Source organism: Lemur catta, chromosome 1 (assembly GCF_020740605.2).
Source record: "Lemur catta isolate mLemCat1 chromosome 1, mLemCat1.pri, whole genome shotgun sequence".
In the NCBI taxonomy this organism is placed as follows: domain Eukaryota; kingdom Metazoa; phylum Chordata; class Mammalia; order Primates; family Lemuridae; genus Lemur; species Lemur catta.
The window spans coordinates 209,278,089-209,296,170 of record NC_059128.1 but is presented as its reverse complement, the minus strand read 5'-3'; the positions used below and the strand labels follow the sequence as shown (position 1 = coordinate 209,296,170).

The window sequence follows — 18,082 nt, the reverse complement described above, 5'->3', positions numbered from 1 at the left end:
CTTACTCCTTTTCAACGAACAGTGCCCAAACTGAAAATCTGGGATTCATTCCACATTCCTTCTCTAGCCAGACACTACCTCTAATCGGTCATCAGGTCTTACTGGTTCAAAATCAAGTCCTACTAATTTTATCTTTTAAAAAAATCTTTCTGCCAACCATGGTGGCTCATGCCTATAATCCTAGCACTCTGGGAGGCTGAGGAAGAGCATCGCTTGAGCCCAGGAGTTTGAGGTTGCAGTAAGCTGTGATGAGGCCACTCATTCCAGCCTAAGTGACAGAGTGAGATGCTGTCTCAAAAAAAAAAAAAAAAAAAAGAAAAGAAATCTTTCTTCTACCCTTCCCCATCTCCCCACTTCTACTACCCTAGTTCAGGCATTCATTTCCCTTGCCTGGTCTCCAGGCCTTCAGGGTGAGTGCTCTCACCCAGAGAGCAGACCATGTCACACGTTCTGTTCCTGGTTTCATTCAGTGGGCCCCATTGAGAGATATTGACAAATTCTTAGCAAAAGTCTTCTAAACCTAGTCTAAGCCTGAATCTCTAGCCGTATCACCTACTTCACTTTTCCCAGGTCCCCAGACGTGTAGCCAAACCAAATTATCCAGTTCCTGAAAACAAATAGCTTTTCCTCGAGGACTTCCTGCCTTTGCTACTCCCTTAGCGATATCCTACCCTGTTTTCCTCTGGATAAACACATCTTCCTCCAAGTATAAGCTTCCTTAAGTCTCCCCTGACTTACCCAGACAATATGGCCATTTCAATGACCTCTTGTTCACACCCCAGTAAAATATTGACCACAATGTATCACAATTGTTTTCTTGTTATTTTCTTTTCCATTAACCTTTTTGAGGATAGGGTTTTTTTTCTTCTGTATTTACAACCCCACAAACTAGAATGTCCAATGTAGAGTTAGACTCCATTGATGTTCATTGCTGAATGAATGACTGAATGTGAAAGGTTAAGAGCCACTATGAAACTATCTTATTCTCAAGTACAATCATCCAAATCACGATTTGAGAGAAAACTATCCTTTTACTTATGTTTTAGTTTACAAATAACTTATTTTAACATCACCACCACTGGAAATCAGGTAAGGCAACTACTATATCCACATTACACAGTGACAGGCTGATCACACATGCTGACTTGATTACGGCAGTCACATTAAAGGGGCTCTGCTGACTTCCAAGTCCAGGGCTTCAACATTTTATACAGGCTGCCAAGTAGAGAGATGATTTGACCTAAACTTGTAGCTGTTTCTCCAGTTAGCTAAGTCCTTGGGACCCTGAGTGCTCCAAGGCTTCAGAGACAGAGTAATACAGTGGAGAAGGGCATGGGGTTTTTAGTCAGATGGACTTATTCCAATCCTGGCTCCACCACTTGCTAGGTGACCTCGACCAAGTTACTGAACCTTTCCAAACTTCACATTCCTCACCAAAACGTGGGGATAATACCTACCTCTCAAAGTTGTTGTGAGGTCTCAGAAGCATGTAGAAGTTATACTTTCAACATTTACAGACCTAGTAAGTGCTAGCCACTGTTCTGAGGTTAATTCCACAGTAAGTTTCAGATAAATGCTAACTATGATGATCTGGCAGGGCTATCTGTTCTCCCACATTGCATCCACAGGGTGCAGGCCCTAAGTGGCAGTATAGCTATACTCATACCAGCTCCGCTAGGAGCACTGCAGATCAAGAGGGAGGCTATTCCTCCTTCCCATTGCTACACTAAGAGGAAGGTCAAGGTCAAGCTTTTTTTTTTCTTCCTTTTTTTTTTTTTTTTTTTTTTTTTGAGAAAGAGTTTCACTCTCTTGCCTGGGCTAGAGTGAGTGCCGTGGCATCAGCCTAGCTCACAGCAACCTCAAACTCCTGGGCTCAAGGGATTCTCCTGCCTCAGCTTCCCGGGTAGCTGGGACTACAGACATGCACCACCATGCCTAATTTTTTCTATTTTTTTAGTTGTTTTGGCTAATTTCTTTGTTCATAGTAGAGATGGGGTCTCACTCTTGCTCAGGCTGGTCTTGAACTCCTGAGCTCAAGCAATCCTCCTGCCTTGGCCTCCCAGAGTGCTAGAATTACAGGCGTGAGCCACCATGCCCGGCCAAGGTCAAGCTTTTTCAAACTTACATTCTATAAGAACATCCCAGAAGTAAATGTTAGTATGATCAAATCCCTCAAATAGCAGCCTCTCAGGAGGGACAGAGGGTCACAGAAGGTAAAAAATGTTCCTTTCATTCAGCAGCACAGAGGTTAGAAAAGTATGGTGCTGCCTACTCTTGGGCATCCTTAGCCCGAGGTCAGAAGATGATGGTCTTAAAAAGTGTCTATTTGGGGTGGGGGGCTTTACAGGATCCACAAGTCCCTTGAAAAGTTATTTGTAAGAGTTTGTATATGATGTAAACAGGTACACGAAAAAGAAAAAAAAAAGTTTGTATAAAAATGTGTGTGTATGTATCTCCTAGAAAGATCCATTATATTTACCAGCTTCTCAAGGGTTCTCAGAAAATGATTATAAAAGGAAAGAAGGGAAAGGGGCTTAGGTTCTTCCATTCGGGCCAGCCTCCCTGCTAGCCTGGGCTCGCAGTTGCTCCAAACAATGCCCTCTCACATCCACTCCTCACCCCGGTCTAATCTCTTACCATGATACCCCAGAAAGCAGACATAGGGAGACTTCAGGGATAAATGTCTTTATTCAACAGGTTATCTCACTCAGTAACAAAAGAACAGGAGGTAACAATTCCCCCAAAGGTCTGAAGCAGTGTCCATCTCTGGCAGCAGGAATCATGGCCCGCTGATACATGAGCTGCAGCTCAGGGCCCCTGGTGGCCAGTTAGAGGTCATAGTTGGGGTTCTTCCGAAGGATGACAAATCCTTCCAGAATGGGGGTAACAGGAAGAAACTCCTCAGTGGCCAATTCTGCCCGTTCCCCATGCGCCAATAACACTGGGGTTGTATGTGTCTGGAACCCTGTGATGGTCTTAGGCTTGCCGGCCTGGCCCACCACATCCACTGCCTGTAGGGTACAAAAATTGAAAAGGAGGAACTCCAGATGGGAGAATAGCAACAACTCAATGCCCATACTAGTTTTAGAGAAGCAAGTATATGCGCATTCTCCAAGTTCTAACTGTATTTTTTTTTCTTTTCTTCTGAGACAGAGACTTGCTCTGTTGCCTGGGGTGGAGTGCTGTGGTGTCAGCCTAGCTCACAGCAACCTCAAATTCCTGGACTCAGGTGATCCTCCTGCCGCAGCCTCCTGAGTAGCTAGAACTATAGGCACACACCACCACGCCTGGCTAATTTTTCTATTTTGTTTTTAGTTGCCCAGCTAATTTTTTTCCCTCTATTTTTAGTAGAGATGGGGTCTTGCTCTTGCTCAGGCTGGTCTCAAACCCCTGAGCTCAAGCAATCCTCCTGCCTCAGCCTCCCAGAGTGCTAGGATTAAAGGCATGAGCCACCGTGCCTGGCCTTCCAGATTCTAGAATACAGCCTAAGCCCTCCCTTCCACTCAATCCCTCACCTGGCCCACACGGACAGACACTGGCAATGGCCGCAGCTCTTCATCAAAGGTAACCAACATTCGAGGCTGCATGGCAGCAACCAGTCCATACAATACATAGTGCGATTTGCCTAGAATGACTGAGGGAAGCACACAAGACAAACAGTTAAGAGACAGCAGGACAGGTCTAGCCAGAACCCTGGGAGCCCACCTCAAGTATGTCCCTATAACCCCTCAGTCACACACCTGAACCCATATTCCTCCCCTCGTATACCCTACTACTAACCAGAGATGCCCCCACCTTACTTTGCTTACATCCCTTAGACTTGCAAATCGCTTTTCCCCAGTCACTTAGGAGCAAATGCTGGGCTTATCATCCTCAAATCTCTTTGGGCCAGATCAAAAGTGTGGGAGATGAAAGTCTCATGTGACCCTTCACAGGCCCAAAGAACCTTGGGAACCTACAGAGCTAATGTGGGGTGTGTCTTGATCCTAAATTACCACAGTGGCCCTAGTAGGGGTAAAGATACTGCACCACAATATAAGATTTCTGATAGGAACTCACTGTTTCGAACATCCAGGAAGGAGACAAGCACAGTGAGCAGCCCAGCCACAGCCACCTGACTCATAAGCTGCCGGTCACTGTGGTAGGGGCAGAGGGTAAGTGTGCCCTTCCCTAAATGTGTCAGGCCCTAAAAAAACAGAGGGAAGTGAAGGGAGGGAGTCATCACCTCATCCAGCCAAACAGAAATCCCACAACTTGCCCACATCTTCCCTCCCAGGCCAAGATACCATGTTCCCCTTCCATTACCACAGATAATTCTCTTGGCACCCTCTAAGAAGAATTCTATTCTTTACCTGTGCCAAGCGCACCATGAAGAGATTATTGGGGTCCTTGGCATGATATTGCGCTAACTGGCGCAGCATCGCAGCCAGACGGGCATTATTGGTACCTGGAAATGTTAAGCATTACAGAGGCTTGGAAAAAAGGGCCTCAAACCTCCCCTCAATCTGCTTATGATCTTTTTCTGCCTGATACTTACCACTGCCCACCATGCCCATGGCAAAGATAGAGTTATAGGAAACTTCTGGATCAGCATCATGAGAGAATTTGCTTAGGGTATCCAGGATGTTAAGTCGCGGATTTGAAACAGAGATTAGAGCCAGTGCTAAAGGTACAGCCCTCCGGAGTGTAGGCTCCCCATATCTCAGCTGGTGATCAAAGAAAATAACAACAGTATGGGGAAAAGTAGTAAAAACAATTCAGTTACAGGCACAGACTAATGCGTAATAGGGGGCCTTAACTTCTGTAGAAAAGGCACAACAAAAAGACCACTTCTCCACCAAGAAAACCCATCAGGAAAATCTCCTTTGGGGAACCCCAGGCCACCAAAACTGGTATACTGAAATCATCTTCACATCATCTTCAGGCTGTACTCACCAAGTGGCCAAAGGTTCGTAGTGCCATCTCTGCACCAATCTCCTCCCCCATAGCAATAAGGGCAATCCCCAGAACAGCCACTCCCTGCAAGTAAAGAGGCAGAAGCCACTAAGCTCAAGGAACAAAAGGCAGTCACTCTTTTCTTTCTTTCTTTTTTTTTTTTTTCTTTTTGAGAGAGAGTCTTGCTCTGTTGCCCGGACTAGAGTGCTATGGTGTCAGCTTAGCTCACAGCAACCTCAAACTCCTGGGCTCAAGCCATCCTCTTGCCTCAGCCTCCCAAGCAGCTGGAATTACAGGCACACACCACCACGCCCGGCTAATTTTTTCTATTTTTAGTAGAGACGGGGTCTCACTCTTGCTCAGGCTGGTCCCAAACTCCTGACCTCAAGCAATCCTCCCACCCCGGCTTTCAAAGTGCTAGGATTACAGGCATGAGCCACCATGCCCGGCCAAGCAATCACCCTTGACTCAATTCCCATCTAAGAATAAAAGCTATCTTGTGGGGAACACCCTGCCCCCCCTCAGGTACAGAAACCAGTCTCATGCCATATCAATACATGGCAATACCCAGAGGGAGTCTAAAACAAACACAGCTCCCCTGTTCCCCTACATGCTCATCTTTTCTCAGAGCCTCGCTCTGAGAGTGCCCAGTTGCCCACCTAACCTGATGTGCTCCCATGTCAGCAGGGGCTTCCTTTTTGTCCTTGTCCTTTTTTTCCTTCTTATCTTTGTCTTCTTCCTTTTCCTTGGAGTCAAAATGTTCACTACAAATGTGGAGCAGCTGCTGTACCTTCAGCACATTTCCAGAGCCTGCAGCAGGGTGGTAGGGTGAGAAAGGGTAGAACTGAGAAGGCACCAACAAAAAGCTTACTTTGGAAATCAGAGAAGCCTAAAGAATCTAGAGTAGATCAGAATAATAAAAAAGAAACAACCTGAAAAAAAGGATCAAGAAGAGAAGTGAGGAGTTACTGGGGAAGCACAAGACAAAGTAACAAAGACAAAGTAACAAAGACACAGACCTGCATAGGCACACACATCCACCAGTGTGTTGGCAAAACTGCGGAATGGTTCTGACACAACCTCCAGCGCAGCCAGGATTGCTTCGATGGCCTCACCCTTCCCTACAGGACAGATTCAAGGGGTCAGAGGACACCTGCTTCCATGTAGCACAGCTTGACACATAAACCCTCCCTGTGGTATCCAGTTACTGTTAGCCCTCTGCCCAAACAGAAAGACATCCCCTCACCCAGGTGGTTGAGACCCAGTCCAAGAGGAAGCCAACGGGCATAAGTGTCCTTGAGCTCAGTCTCTGACTTCTCCATGATGGTCTGAAGGATAGTAGAAGTGACATCTCCATTACAGGATCCCACTGCTATCATTCCACAAGCTAGAGCTGTCACACCTGCCACCTAGAAATAGCAAAATCAGTATTACACATAGTGAGTTGTTAAAATACTTGTTTATCTGTCTTGACTCAAGATATCTGATTCCTACAGACCACTTAAGACATACTCCCTAACACAGCTAGGTAATAATCCCTTTTTGATGGTAGGTCAAAATAACAATATTGGCTGGGTATGGTGGCTCATGCCTATAATCCCAGCACTCTGGAAGCAAAGGTGGTGGGAGGACTGCTTGAGGCCAGGTGTTTGAGACCAGCCTGGACAACACAGTGATATCCTGTCTCTACAAAAAAAGAGAAAAAAAGAAAGAAAAATCAGCTGTGCATGATTGTGCATGCCTACTAACCAGGGGACTAAGCCAGGAGGATCACTTGAGCCCAAGAGTTTGAGGCTGCAGTGAGCTATGATCAGGCTACTGTACTCCAGCCTGAATGACAGAGCAAGAACTTTTCTCAGAAAAAAAACATCAGCCACTATTCATTGAGTACTTACTATATATCAGTCACTATGCCAACTGTTTTGCATACCACTAATATTTAATCCTTACAACCACCCCATGGTAACAGGTCCTGATGTTATTCTCCTCTTATTGATGAAAAAATGAGGCTTAAAGAGATTGAGTTACTTGTTGAAGATCACATTGCTTATAAAGCAAAGGTGGCAGGACTTGAACTCAGGTCTTTCTGACTCTAAAACCTATGCTTTTGGCCACCATACTATATCTATCCAACACTAAAATAACTCTGTACAAGTAAGAAAATTTAAGGTTGGCCAATGACTAAAACACTGAGTGAGAATCATCAACCCCAAGCTACATTAAGTTACTCCTCACTCTAGATCCAGAAAGTTCCTCGGGGTTCCCAAGAGCTAGATCTCAATACCAACCAGAGGCTTAGAATCCCAGTTCTAAGGAATTTCACTGGGGTCACACCCTTCGACACAAACACATGTGTGCACACACATTTCTTTTTCATTATATATCACAGAGAGTAACTCAGAGCACCTTCCCTACCCATGTTAAGTGCCTAACAGCCTCTACTCACTTCCATGCTGGACTTGGAATCTCCCATCACAGGCAGCAGCAGTGTTAGAACATCTTCGCGATTTGAGCCAGCATAGGCCAACCCTAGCCTGCAAAAGCCATGGAGAGGCAGTCCCCAACACATACCCAAGGACAAGGCAAGTAAAGAACAAAAAGAGGATTGGTTATTCATTCATCATTTCAACAAACATTCACCAAGAGTCAAATACTTAACAGACACAGTAGTATTCCTTGTCAATATAAAAGTGAAAAGGGCCCAGTTCCTATTCTTCGGAGCTTACAAACTGAGTGCTACCAGACAAAGAAGCAAGAAACCTTACCCAAAGATGGAACCAAGTCGCATGGTGTTGCTGTTGTGGAGAACATAGTCTGAAAGCAGTGCCAGAGCAGGGTCACACTCATTTCGGACCCCAGAGTTCACGATGCCACAGGCAAGGAGAGCTCCTGACTACAAAGAGAAAATAGATTTTTCACTCAGGCTACCCCACCTTCCTTGCCACAAAGGATGCAACATGTGCCTCATTATAGCACCTTCCTTTACTGTATTTAAAAACTGTATACACCTTATCAGTGAAAGAAGGCACTGCTGAGCACTAGAACATGGAAAGGGGAAATCCCCATGAGTGGACTATGCCCAGACCAACCTTGATGTAGTCCTCAGATGAGTATAGGTACTTGTCAATCTGGGTGAGGCCACCATCCACATCCCACAGCAAAATCATGCCAAGGGACGCAGCTGCACTCAACATTCCTAAACCAAGGAAGAATCTGTCAGTCTTAAAATGGCCCTACCCTGAGGAAACTGTTATAAAAGTCACTCCAAGGAACTGCACTGTGGATCCCTTGTCAGATAAATTATGACTCTAGGACAAGAGTGACCAAAGCAACACAAAAGATGAAGTAAGAACAGAATTATACCATGGTCCTTGTTCTTGTAAAGCCATTTGTTGCCATCATCAGTCAGCAGCTTGTCCTGGCCAAAAGCTGCATTCACAAAGCCATTCACAAAAGAGGAGGCCAGATTCATGCGGGCAGAGTCCACCTGAGAGCCACTGCCCCCAAACCCTGCACAGGAGGGAAAAGAAAGGTAAGGAAAGAAGGTCTAGAGTAGGACAAGAAAGGAACAAAGTATGGCAGGTAGTCTCTGGTTCCCTTAAGACTGTCTATCTATGTCCCCAAGCAGTGACCTGGAGAAAAGGTTCGTGGGAATTCTGAGCTCTATAGGATAAGCATGTTGGCCAAGTCATCACTCCCAATACAAGGGGCAACTAACTATCCTTCAATCCTCACTTGTGTGGAAAGAGCTACTCACTGTTGTTCTCTAGGTGGGTTTTATAGATGTCATCTGGCACCTTGGGCTCCATGATGTCCAGCTGAAGAGAAGTCAGAGGGTCACAACTGCTCCCCTAGTATTTCCCCAGATGTCCCTTCTGCTATCCCACTGAATGGTAATTCTAACCAAGGAGAGTCTAGTCAGAGGTATACTCATAGAGGTGAAATGGCAGGTAGAATTACAACCAAAAAGCTTTGATGAAAAAAAGGAAAGAGTCTCACCTCCCGAGCTAAGGCCAAGAAGTTGCTATTGAGCTGCACGTTGGACATGATCTCTGTCAGGTCCTCATACTCCTCTACGTCTTCACTCAGCTCCAAGAACACCCCATGCCGGCCTAGCATGAATGCCATCTGTTTCTGCACTACCCTGTGAGAGAGAGCCAGCTCATCTGTTCACCACTGTCCACTAAGCACACAGGCAAGACCCTCAAACCCTAATCAGAAACAAGTCCCAACTCTTCAGGTAAATCCCCTATGCATGAGCTTATCTCTCCCTTTGCCAACTTCTTCCCTACATACACATCCTTGCAAGTGGTGAAGATGTCTTCTACCAGCTCCATGTCATTGAGCATCAATGCCAATCTCAGAGCTTCAGGAAAGCGGCTAAACTTTCGGAACACACCCAAGGCACAACGCAGCAGGGCAGAGTTTTCAGGCTCAGGCACATAATTCACACAACTACAAAGATAAATGTAAAAGGAATTCAGAAAGTCCCAGAGTACCATTGAATTCACTTACTCAAAATAAATAATGAATGTCTAACTATATACTAGGTACTATGCTAAATGTTAGGACTACTAAGAAGAAACAAAGTCTCTGTCCTCAAGAAACTAACGGTCATCAACAAATTAACTACAGCCTGATGCTACCCTTGAGCAGATGCCCTGAGAGAATAGAGAAAGCAAAATTGAGAGACAAGTGCTGGGAAAGGCAGGCCTGCCACCCATCCCTACCACACTCACTCACCTGGTGAGATAGAGGCAGACCTTTGCATATGCATTCTCATCGATCTCCTTCTCCAGCATGTCCACCTGCTCGATTTCCATGAGCAGGTCACAGGCCTCGTGCTCTGCATTGTGAGCCATGTTGTAGGGTACAATCTCCTTCACCAGGGTAAGCAGTGGCTCCCGCTGTACCTTCTCTGCATCATCCAGCTCCTGCCACTCCTTAGCCACTTCTCCTGCCAGATGCCTATGGATAGGCCCAGACCATTAAGGGAGTACAGCTTCAGGGGAAACACTTCCCTATGGACCAAGGAATTCAGTATCTGGAAAATTCAATACACTGGTACTCCCAAGACAGATAGTACTCTAAGATAGAACTCAGAATTATGCGTCAGAGCCCCCTTCAGATTCCCAAGAAGAAAAGGTCTTACCTGACATACTCATGACCCCATGATGCCAATTCCTCCTGGGAGCCCACTAACCGATATTTGAGGCACTCACGCTCTCCACTCATGGTCATGGCCAAAACAGAGATGATGTCAGCAGCAAAACGCTATAAAGAATACAGTCCTTTGAAGTCAAATCCAACAGTCCAGGGTAAGGGAAGTGTCACATGAAATCAAGACCACTGTCACTATCCTCCAAATTAACTATTAACTATATACTAGTCTCTGTATTAGAAATTTACGTGTTTTCTAAGCTAAGCCTCAGAAAAACCAAGGTTGGTGTTGCTATCTCTCTTTTAAGCCAACTAAAGGGTGATAAACAAAGGGGAAAGCAGAAAAAGATGGAGGCTCTGTATTTTTTTTTTTTTTTTTTGTAGAGATGAGGGTCTCGCCATGTTGCCCAAGCTGGTCTTGAACTTCTGGCCTCAAGGGATCCTCCCACCTCTGCCTCTCAAAGTGCTGGGATTACAGGTGTGAGTCACTGCATGGCCTGAATTTTATTTTAATTGCAATTATAAACTGTTAAAAGGTTTTAAGCACAAAAGACCCATAATCTAGAAAAACCACTATGGCTATTTAATGAAAGATAGACTGTGTAGGAGGTCAAGGACAAAAGCAAGAACACCAGTTATGAGGCTGCTGCAATAGTCCAGGTGAGAAATGAACATTTCCTGGATTAGGGCTGTACCAACACTCAAAGAAGTGACTGAATATGGAGTATATTTTTGAAAGAAAAGAAATGAATGAATATGAGATAGAAGAAAAGAGAAAAATCAAAGTTAAATGTAACTTAAACCACACTAATGAAATCTCAAGGTCCAACAGGAATAACAAAAAGAGTGTCTTCTGAAAAACTGATCCTCTTTTCAGTTCTTTTGTGCGTATTTTGACTGTGACGAACTCTGCTTAACTGGATCAGGGCTTAGGTCTATCAGGCTTGACGGTGATTAACCATAAGCCCCATGGTCTAGGTAAAAAGGAATTCCTAAACTATGCTTCCACCAGTGTCTGTAATAGTTTTACCTTATTCTCCCCAGGGGCCATGTTCTCATAGATTTCCTTCAGTTTGCCATAGTGTGGACGCAGAAATTTGAGAGGCTTGGGCACTGAAGTCATGGAAGTTGTAGAAGAACGAATCTGCCTCCGAAGTTCCTCCAGGGCTGGTCGGTACAGGGATGTGTCCTTCTCCTGATCAGGAAATGTTAGGGCTCAGATAAAAAGGAGTCACAACTCTCCAAATCATAATACAATACAGAAATATTTAACTGACAACTCCTCTAGGGAAACAGCTGTGTCTTATTCATCTGTGGTTCCCCAACTCCCTGCACACTGCCTGGCACAAAAACAAATGACCCTAGTTAAGAATTAAGAACTCTGCTCCTCCCACAAAAGGTACAAAACCGTACAAATATACTTTGTATCTCTCCTGCCTCACGACATCATCATAACACTGACCCTAAAATACAGTCCAGCTCACATAGGAATAGTTGCCTCAAAATGGAATACAGCAAACAAGTGGGTAAGATCCAAATATGCACCCAATCATGTTAACGTCATGACTCACCCCAAGTCGTTCCACGAGCATCTCCAGTTCATCTTGAAGTTGTTTGTCCTCCTCAGACTGGAAGGTTAGGGGAAGAAGCTCATGAAAAGAAGGGGTCTCAAACACATCCTCCCACTCACTCTGGGGCAGGCGGAGAATAAGCCTGCCTCCTTACGAGGAGCCAAGTGGACAAGGAAAAAGTGGGAAACGGAAGCCCTGCTGGGAAGGCAGCCCGAGTTCTGAGCCAGGCTCTGCTTGAATACCGTTCTAGGAAATGGGAGTGATGATGACCCCCGCTCGAGCCCACCTCACGAGGCGGTGGTGAGGGTTGGTGGGAACGGCAGAGGTGACAGCGCGGAATGGAGAATAAGGGGCAGAGAGGCGGGGTGCCGGGAGTCCCGAGGGTCGCCCCATCGGCCCCCTCCCGGGTGCAGTGGAGCCGCTGGGAGTCGGACTTGCGGCCTGCCGAGCCGCCGTGACTCAGCCCGCGGCCTCCTCCGCCGGCTCCCGGGGCCGCGCCTCACCAGCTCCTGTTCCTTGTCCTTGTCCCCGGCATCCCGCCGATCCTTGCCGCTCGGTTTCTCGTCCGTGCCCCCGGGAGCCGTCGCTGGGGGCTGCTGGGGCTGCAGCGGCGCCTTGTCCCGGCCACCGTCCTCCATCGCCGCTGCCACTGCCGGCCCGCTGCGCGCGCACCCGCTCGCACCGCCCTCATTCCCAGACGGCCTCGCGCGCGTCGTCCGCGGCGCCCCTCCTCCTCCCGAGCCCGCCTGCGACCAGAAACGCCGAGCGAGCCGGGGCGCACAGCATGCCACCCAGCCCTGGGACCCCGCCCTCGGAGGCCTACGGAAACTACAATTCCCAGCTTCCCGCACGCCATAGGCACCGCCCCAGCGCGGACCTCCTCGAAATCTCCTGAATCCCCCAGAACTGTGTAATGTGGGGTTTGGATGGGATGCGCTCGCTACTACGGGATGTGAGCGGGCTGCGAGGTGGGCTGTCGTTTTCCCAGCCCATAGGTTTTTCTCATAACTGGGTGAAGAGAACCCACAGTGACATCCCAGTTGGCTGCGTCGTCCGACAAACGGACAAAATTCTTGAAATCCCGGACGCTTGATTGCTGCCTGTATAAAGTCAATATACTACTTTATGTCTAGCCCCACACTACTGTGGAATATTAACTTCATAACGTTTGCCCCCATTTGAGGGAGAGTGCTCTGATATTACCGTGAGGGTGTGGTTACCATCTTAAATCTTTTTTGGAGCCAGGTGGAATAGAAATCAGTAAATAAATAAAATCCTATGCTCCATTGCCAAGTTCTGGAGCAAAAGCAGAACAAGACAAAGTGTTTGCCCTCAGCCTGTCTACTGATCTTCCTTTCCCTGTTATGACTTAAAAGTAGTGTGACTGACATGCTTTACGTCATGACTGCTTTTAAGTGATCGCACACAATTCTAACAACCTTTTGAGATTGGTAAGATTGTGTCCATTTTAGAGGAAAGCATATAGATTAGTATAATCAGGATTTGAACCTCAGTCTTTCAGTCTTCCAAGCCCTTGACTGTTTCAGGCAAACCCCAAAGTTTTTCCTTCAGCTTGGGCTATTATATGTCTGTGTCTAGAAGGTAAGAAAAGAAGAAGTAACTCTTCTTCCTTTCACGTGGGTGGGAACACGCACCATTTGGCCTGGAGTTTTATTTTATGGGTTCTAAAGAACACATTAGAACTTCATACAGAACACATTAAAGAATGCAGAAGTGTTAGAACATACTTCTGTTTGAACAATATAGAGAACAACATAGCACTGAATGAATGTTGACTAAATGTTTGTATAGATACAGATTCAAAGGTCTGAATCCATTTTAAAAACATGTTGCTCTTTCCTACTCAGTGCTTGGAATCTATGGATAACCTTACATTTCCATTGCTAATGACTCCCCCAGCCCTGGTCTGCAGATAGAAATTGGACAGTTCATAGCTGTTCTGCCTATTTTATGTCTGCCTCCAGGTTGTCCATACATTCTCATGCTTTCTTCAGTCATCTGCAGAGGGTTTTTCCTAAATCTCTCCTTTTCCTATGACTTCCTTCTATCAGGTTGCAGATTTGGTGCTATATACCAGTCATATCCCTAACAGGACCTTAGAGGAGATGAGGTGATGTTGTGGCATAAAGCACAGGTGACTCCGGATGAATGGGGTAAATGAATAATAATTGTAAATGTTGTACTATGTTTCAACTTTTTTGTAAGTTTGAGACATTTCAAAATAAAAAGTTGGGGGAGGGAGAACACAAACTTTAGAAACAGATAGATCTGGTGTTTTAAACTAAATTCTACCATTCACAAACTGTCAGACTTGGGCAAGCTACTTAACCTCTCTCAGAGTGGTTTCTGCCTCTGTAAAATGTGAGTCATAAAGTATCTCTCTTCTAAGTTGTTATGAAAATTAAATGAGACAATGTATGTAGAGTGCCTAGCTAGGTGCCTGGCAACTAGAAAGGAGGCAGTTGTCATTTTATTTTCCAACTACCTCAAATCTGCAGGGCTGAATTAAACATTCTTGTCGCTTTCTCACCACCCCTAAGCACTCAAGCTTCCAAGCCACTAGTTAAACAAATGTCTGGGAATTACCTTCAAGGCCCCTTGATAACATTAATGTCCTGCCTGAAGATTCATTTCAGCCAAACTACCCTCCCAGGAGCGCTCCTGCTTACTACCATTTGGTCAAACTCCCAGCCTTCTGGCCAAACTGCTTTCCAGTCAGGAGCCAAGCCATTACCTGCCCCTTCCTTCCTCCTTCCTTCCGATTACATCTGTAAGCCTACTATGCTGCTCGCCAAACATGGCCTAAGCTGTAGAGCTACATTATTTTATGGATGGCTAACTCACCCGAAAACCGTTCAACCCAAAGCCATCACCTACATAACACCAGAAATGCTCCTAGCAGCACACAGCATTGCTCTGTTTCCACAGCGTTACTACTGTCTTTATGTGATATCCTTCAAACAGCCACATTGCACTGTGGCCCGTTTTACTGTTAATTCCCAGGACTGACAGCAAATCCTACAATTCTCTTTTTTCATGCCTACTATTACTACGACCCTTCTCCAGACTCTCGTCCTGCATTATGTCCCTTTCATTTCCCCCCCCCTTTTTTTTTACATATCAGAATAGGTCATAGTATGTCCCTTTCATTTACTTCCATTTGATAATCCTAAACACATCACAATTTCTGAACATGCCTTGCCTATTCAAGGTGATCAGCCTTTTCACATCGCTATTCCTTCTGTGTGGAATGCCCTTCACTGTTTTCAGCTAGTAAATTCTCCTATTCTATGATCTCCAGCTGAATGTTACCTATCCAGGAAGCTTTTCCTATCCTACCTCTAGGTTACTCATTTTTTTCCTATATTCCCAGCATGCTTAGCACATACCTCTCCCTCCCTAGGCTCTGAGTTCTTGAAGGACAGGAACTATGCCTAATGCTTGGCTCGTGGTAGGCCTTGCTAAATGAACGAATGAGTGGCTTTGCATTAATCTTTAGGTCATGCTTAGGTATGTTTTATTTTTGAAAAATTTTTAATTTTGATGCATTTCCTCCACAGAATTTTATTTTTTTAATTTTCATGCATTTCCTTCCTCATAGAATCATCTTTGTATATAATAACAACCCACTGGGGGCTCTCTTTGGAGCCCAGAGCTGGGCATCAGAAAATCATCAGAATTCTCCATTTGTGAATCATGATAGGCCCACTGAAACTGTGCTAATTTTTATGGCAGATTCTCTTCCAGCCTGATATTTCCAGAGTGCTACCAAGTGTGAAATCATATTTCTTGGCATATGTTATCTTATTATGGATAGTAGGATTAGTCAGACTTCCCAATGGGACTGCACAGGGGATGCCCCAGCCCTTAAGCAATAATTACTCTCTTGTGTCCACCCAGGAGCACCATCCTTTATTTCTCCTTGTGTCTCAACACATTAGAGCATATCACAGGGCTACTGAGGGTAAAGGTTACATCTGTCACCAGATGCCTTGCCTCTGGAACCAAGCACCTTCAGAGTGCTCAACAAACAGGTGCTACCTGGCTTAATTTCAGCACAATGTGTGCTTAAGTTTCCTGCAGCTGCCTGGTTGTCACATGTGCCTGGCCCAGGGGAGCTGAGTTGCATGGAAATATACCTGCTGGTGATGGTCCCACTCGGAAACATCATGAAATTGCCCAGAAGGTAGATGTCTATGTTTGAGTCTTAATTTTGCCATGACTTAGAAGACTAACTAATGGTGATTAAGAGCATCTGAGTTCCAAATCTGACTTTAATGTAATCTGTCTTGTCTGACATTGGAAGTTATGTAATCTTTTTCCTTAGTTTCTCCACTTGTAAAATAGAGACAATGATAGAACCTCATTGTAAATTGTTGAGGGAATTTAATGATATTTTTAAAATTCTTAGCATATAAGCTTAAGCAAAATAGGAACCCAGTAAATGACAGCTGGCAATTATCATCATCATCATCATTGTTATTATTTCACATTTTGACCTTTTTGCAATATGAAGTCTTAATACCACATTGGACAGCTGGTCAGAATCCTAAGCTGGCCTCTGAAATTAGGTGTCAAGAAAATGGCAAGACTTTATCCTGCCAAACCTCTCTCTTCAAGTCATTATGCTCTCTGACATTATAAATCTCATCCACTCTGCAACACCCAAACTTCACAAGTCATTTATTAAAATCTCTTTGAGTTCTGGAATTTGCTAAGCCCACGAATTCACTTCTTAAAGCATTAAAGCCGAAATGGTTCTGAGAGATTGTCTCATCCAATCCACTTATTTTACAGACTTCTGAGCATACTGAGACCTGAAGAGGGGAGATGAGCCATGCTTAGTGTCACGCTGCTAGCAGGTACAGAGCTGGAGCCAGACCAGGTCTCCTGATGTGATGGCCCTCCTCTTTCCAGTACACTTTGCTGTCCACCCTGGAGTTGTACCCTCACAGGCTCAGGCCATGCTTTCCCTCAGTCAAGGAGTTCGAGAAAACACTTTGCTCCTTCCTGAGGATTCAGCTATTTCCTTCTCTTGGTGAGCAGCCAGCACTTTGAGGTAACATGACAGGGATCTGCATACAGTTCTTTATGGGTCAGTCTGGTGCCCTGAAGAGCTGGGACAGGATATAGACTGTGGGACACATGCCAGTGTCATCACCAAGGAGTCAGGGACCCCAGCAGCAATCATTGCCAAAGCTTCACTCTTCCCCTTCCAAACTCAACAAACCCACCCCTACTTGTACCTTGGGGAGCACTGAGTTTTAAAGAGAATTGAGATTGGACTCTTTCCACTGTTTTGCTGTAGTTCTCATTTTACAGGTGAAGAAACTGAGGTTCAGGGAGGGTAGTGAACAGGCTCAAGCTCATACAACTATCAGAGCTTCAATTTCAGCCCAGGTCTCTTTGTAGTGAAGTGGTTAGGGTCAGATCTGTAAAGCGAAGACTAGAGTACTTACAAAGTACAGTTGCTATGAGGATTAGGTGAGCTCATGAAGGTGAAAGTGCCAGTAGAAGAGGAGGAGTCACATAAGTAAAGAAACCATCTTATTCATCTTTCTTTTCTTTCCTCTTTTTTTCTTTAAGAGATAGGGTCTCCCTATATTGCCCAGGCTGGCCTCGAACTCCTGGGCTCAAGCCACCCTCCCACCTCAGCCTCCTGAGTAGCTGGGAGGTCACTACAAGTGCACCACCCTGCCCATCTTATTCATTTTTGTATCACCAGTGCCTGATACAAATATTTTTGGTAATCAGTATATTTTTTAAAAAAGTAAGGCTATGAATGTATAAATTAATAAATGGATGAATGAATAAAGAAACTAGCACAGGTGCCTGGAGCACAAAACGTATTCAATAAATGTTCCTTTTCTGTCTCTCACTCTGGAGCATAGAAGCTATATTTGCAGTCTCTGTGCCTGGCACTTGGTAGGCCTTGATTAGTGAGTGTAGGTGGAATGGCTGATTCTCAGGAGCTCTGAGCCTTTGAGGCCATGAGGGAATGTTTATCTTTTCATCTACAAGCAGAGGCCAGTGTTCTGAGCTCCAAGGAGTGATATGCTACCTTGGCCAGGGCTTCCTTCCACTATAGGGTAAGAGTCACCCATCTTCTAAGCCAACCCTGGCCCGGTGGTTACCCAGACTCAGTGTCAAGCCCAGCTGCATGCACCAGCGGAAGGGAGTGGCAACTCCTTCCAGCAATAGAACAGCTGGCAATGGGGATATGGCCACCAATGAGCAGAGGATTTACTCTGCCCTGCCAGACTCAACCTCATTCCATTCCTCTACCCTGCTTCTTTTTGTCTTCTCAGGGCTTCAAATCACAGTCCCTTATATCTGGTGAGTGAATAAATGAGTCTCTAGAAGAGTTCCTGGCATACAGTAGTTGCTCAATAAAT

The 18,082-nt window shown here is 45.4% G+C and overlaps 1 protein-coding gene across 1 annotated transcript; it reads right to left on the bottom strand.

Moving 5' to 3' along the window:
- Positions 1 to 2,669: 2,669 nt before the first annotated feature.
- Positions 2,670 to 12,473, bottom strand: PSMD2 (proteasome 26S subunit ubiquitin receptor, non-ATPase 2). Its single transcript, XM_045539815.1, has 21 exons — positions 12,170 to 12,473; positions 11,667 to 11,723; positions 11,126 to 11,290; positions 10,088 to 10,209; positions 9,679 to 9,903; positions 9,232 to 9,390; positions 8,935 to 9,079; positions 8,693 to 8,753; positions 8,299 to 8,445; positions 8,025 to 8,131; positions 7,701 to 7,828; positions 7,382 to 7,469; positions 6,182 to 6,344; positions 5,955 to 6,056; positions 5,600 to 5,745; positions 4,936 to 5,019; positions 4,538 to 4,706; positions 4,353 to 4,447; positions 4,060 to 4,186; positions 3,516 to 3,634; positions 2,670 to 3,011 (listed from the first exon to the last, which is right to left on the bottom strand). Exons 1-21 carry the CDS (start codon positions 12,302 to 12,304, stop codon positions 2,829 to 2,831), a joined length of 2,727 nt encoding a protein of 908 aa, XP_045395771.1. The 5' UTR covers positions 12,305 to 12,473; the 3' UTR covers positions 2,670 to 2,828.
- Positions 12,474 to 18,082: the final 5,609 nt, after the last annotated feature.

What these genes read in the sequence shown, in the direction of transcription:
- PSMD2 (XM_045539815.1), bottom strand. Translation starts at nt 12,304, where the DNA reads ATGGAGGACGGTGGCCGGGACAAGGCGCCGCTGCAGCCCCAGCAGCCC. An exon ending in TGGGGTCATGAGTATGTCAG is followed by an intron (nt 9,904 to 10,087) that starts GTAAGACCTTTT and finishes GCCTATCCATAG; the next exon opens with GCATCTGGCAGGAGAAGTGG. An exon ending in CATCTGAGGACTACATCAAG is followed by an intron (nt 7,829 to 8,024) that starts GTTGGTCTGGGC and finishes TTCTCTTTGTAG; the next exon opens with TCAGGAGCTCTCCTTGCCTG.